The 1,446-nt window shown below is 49.3% G+C and overlaps 1 protein-coding gene across 1 annotated transcript; it reads left to right on the top strand.

The window, feature by feature from the left end:
- Positions 1-142: 142 nt before the first annotated feature.
- Positions 143-1,079, top strand: BJ212DRAFT_249118 (uncharacterized protein; the record flags this gene model as incomplete). The annotated part of the gene is made up of 3 exons (XM_041342738.1): positions 143-202; positions 264-448; positions 501-1,079. Coding segments are annotated over 3 exons (441 nt in total), but the record flags the coding sequence as incomplete, so codon positions are not given.
- Positions 1,080-1,446: the final 367 nt, after the last annotated feature.

Here is a 1,446-nt window from a genome sequence, read left to right as displayed (position 1 = left end):
CGTTTAGCTCACCTGTTTCCGGTCTTCACGGTCGCCATCAGCGAACGCAAGACTTCCTGGACTCCTCGCCCAGGCATCTGTTGTCGCAAGTCCAGTCGAGTCTGCAAAAAGTATTGCCTCGTTCTTTACAAAGCTGCGGTCCGCTTCTTCTCCGCCGAGACACTCCGAGTTTTACTTGCAGGATGAACTATCTGTCTTCCTGGTAGGTGGTCCAAATCTCTACATTTCCAAAATTTACATTAAAGAATGTTGTGCATTCATAGGTAGACGGGGTGTTATTCCGTGTACATCGCTTTTTTTTGCAGCGCGAGTCTGATGTTTTCCGCACTATGTTTGTGTGTCCTCCAACGCAAGACGGTCCTGATGGACTCAGTGATGACAAGCCAATCGTCCTGCCTGAAGTCACAGTTGCTGAGTTTGAGGGCTTGCTCAAGTTCCTATACGATGGGTATGCCTCCTACAAACATCAGCGTACCTCGCATCAACTAACTGCCTCTCAGGGGTACCTCGCCATCTCCTTTCTCAACAGCAGAAGAATGGGTCAGATTACTGTCTATCGCAACCCGCTATGGAATGGAGCGTATCCGCGCGAGAGCGTTGCATGAACTAGAGTATCTCCCACCGCTTGATCCCATCCAGAAGATTACCCTGGCGCGGAAGCACGACGTGCAGAGTGGCTGTTGCCCTCTTACGTAGCGCTTTGTTTAAGGCGACAGCCTTGAATGTGCTAGAGGCAGTAGAACTTGGGCTGGAGACCATGGTACTGATAGCGATGGGCAGAGAAGCGTGAGGGACCCTGGTACTCTGAAAGATTTCCAAGACGCTAGGCAGCCACTAGGATATGAAGAATTTATGACGGACATCGTCGCTGACGTATTTGGGAAATGGAGAGGTTTCAGGTGCTTGAAATACGTAACGCGGAGCGGTGCGCAGCATGCAAAAGATCTGAGGGGAGTGTATTTGACATAATACAATTTAACAGTGACAGTACAGTTATACAATTACAGGAACAAGCGTGTTATGTATGTTGTTTTGAGCTAATTTGGACGTAAAATGTCAAGCAGATAATTTCTGCACCCCTTCATGCTTGACCTTAGCTGAACAGTCTGCAAAAAGAATGTTAGGCCCTCTGTTCCGGCGTCAAGGGAAACAACATACCTCCGCACTGCCAGTAATGGAGACCGGAGGCGACCTGGTGGACGGAGATGTAGACGCAGCAGAAGAGAGAGGTGGCGCGCCATCATAGACCAAATTCGATGTCCTATTAGACCAGATAACAATTGGCCTTGTTTGCACGTGTCAATTCCAAACAGTGACTGACCTGGTGCCTTGAGTGCGTTCTTCCTGATCTTCAGCCTAGCACTCTCCCTTTCTTCCTCTGTGAAGGAGTTGGCCCGCTTCTCGGTTCAGGCTTCTTGTGAACAGCTAGAGCACCATGGTGTTATG

Source organism: Suillus subaureus (assembly GCF_016647635.1).
Source record: "Suillus subaureus strain MN1 chromosome Unknown BJ212scaffold_189, whole genome shotgun sequence".
NCBI classification, from domain to species: Eukaryota; Fungi; Basidiomycota; class Agaricomycetes; order Boletales; family Suillaceae; genus Suillus; species Suillus subaureus.
Note: the sequence above shows the minus strand (reverse complement) of the source record. Positions and strands in the feature narration are given on the sequence as shown.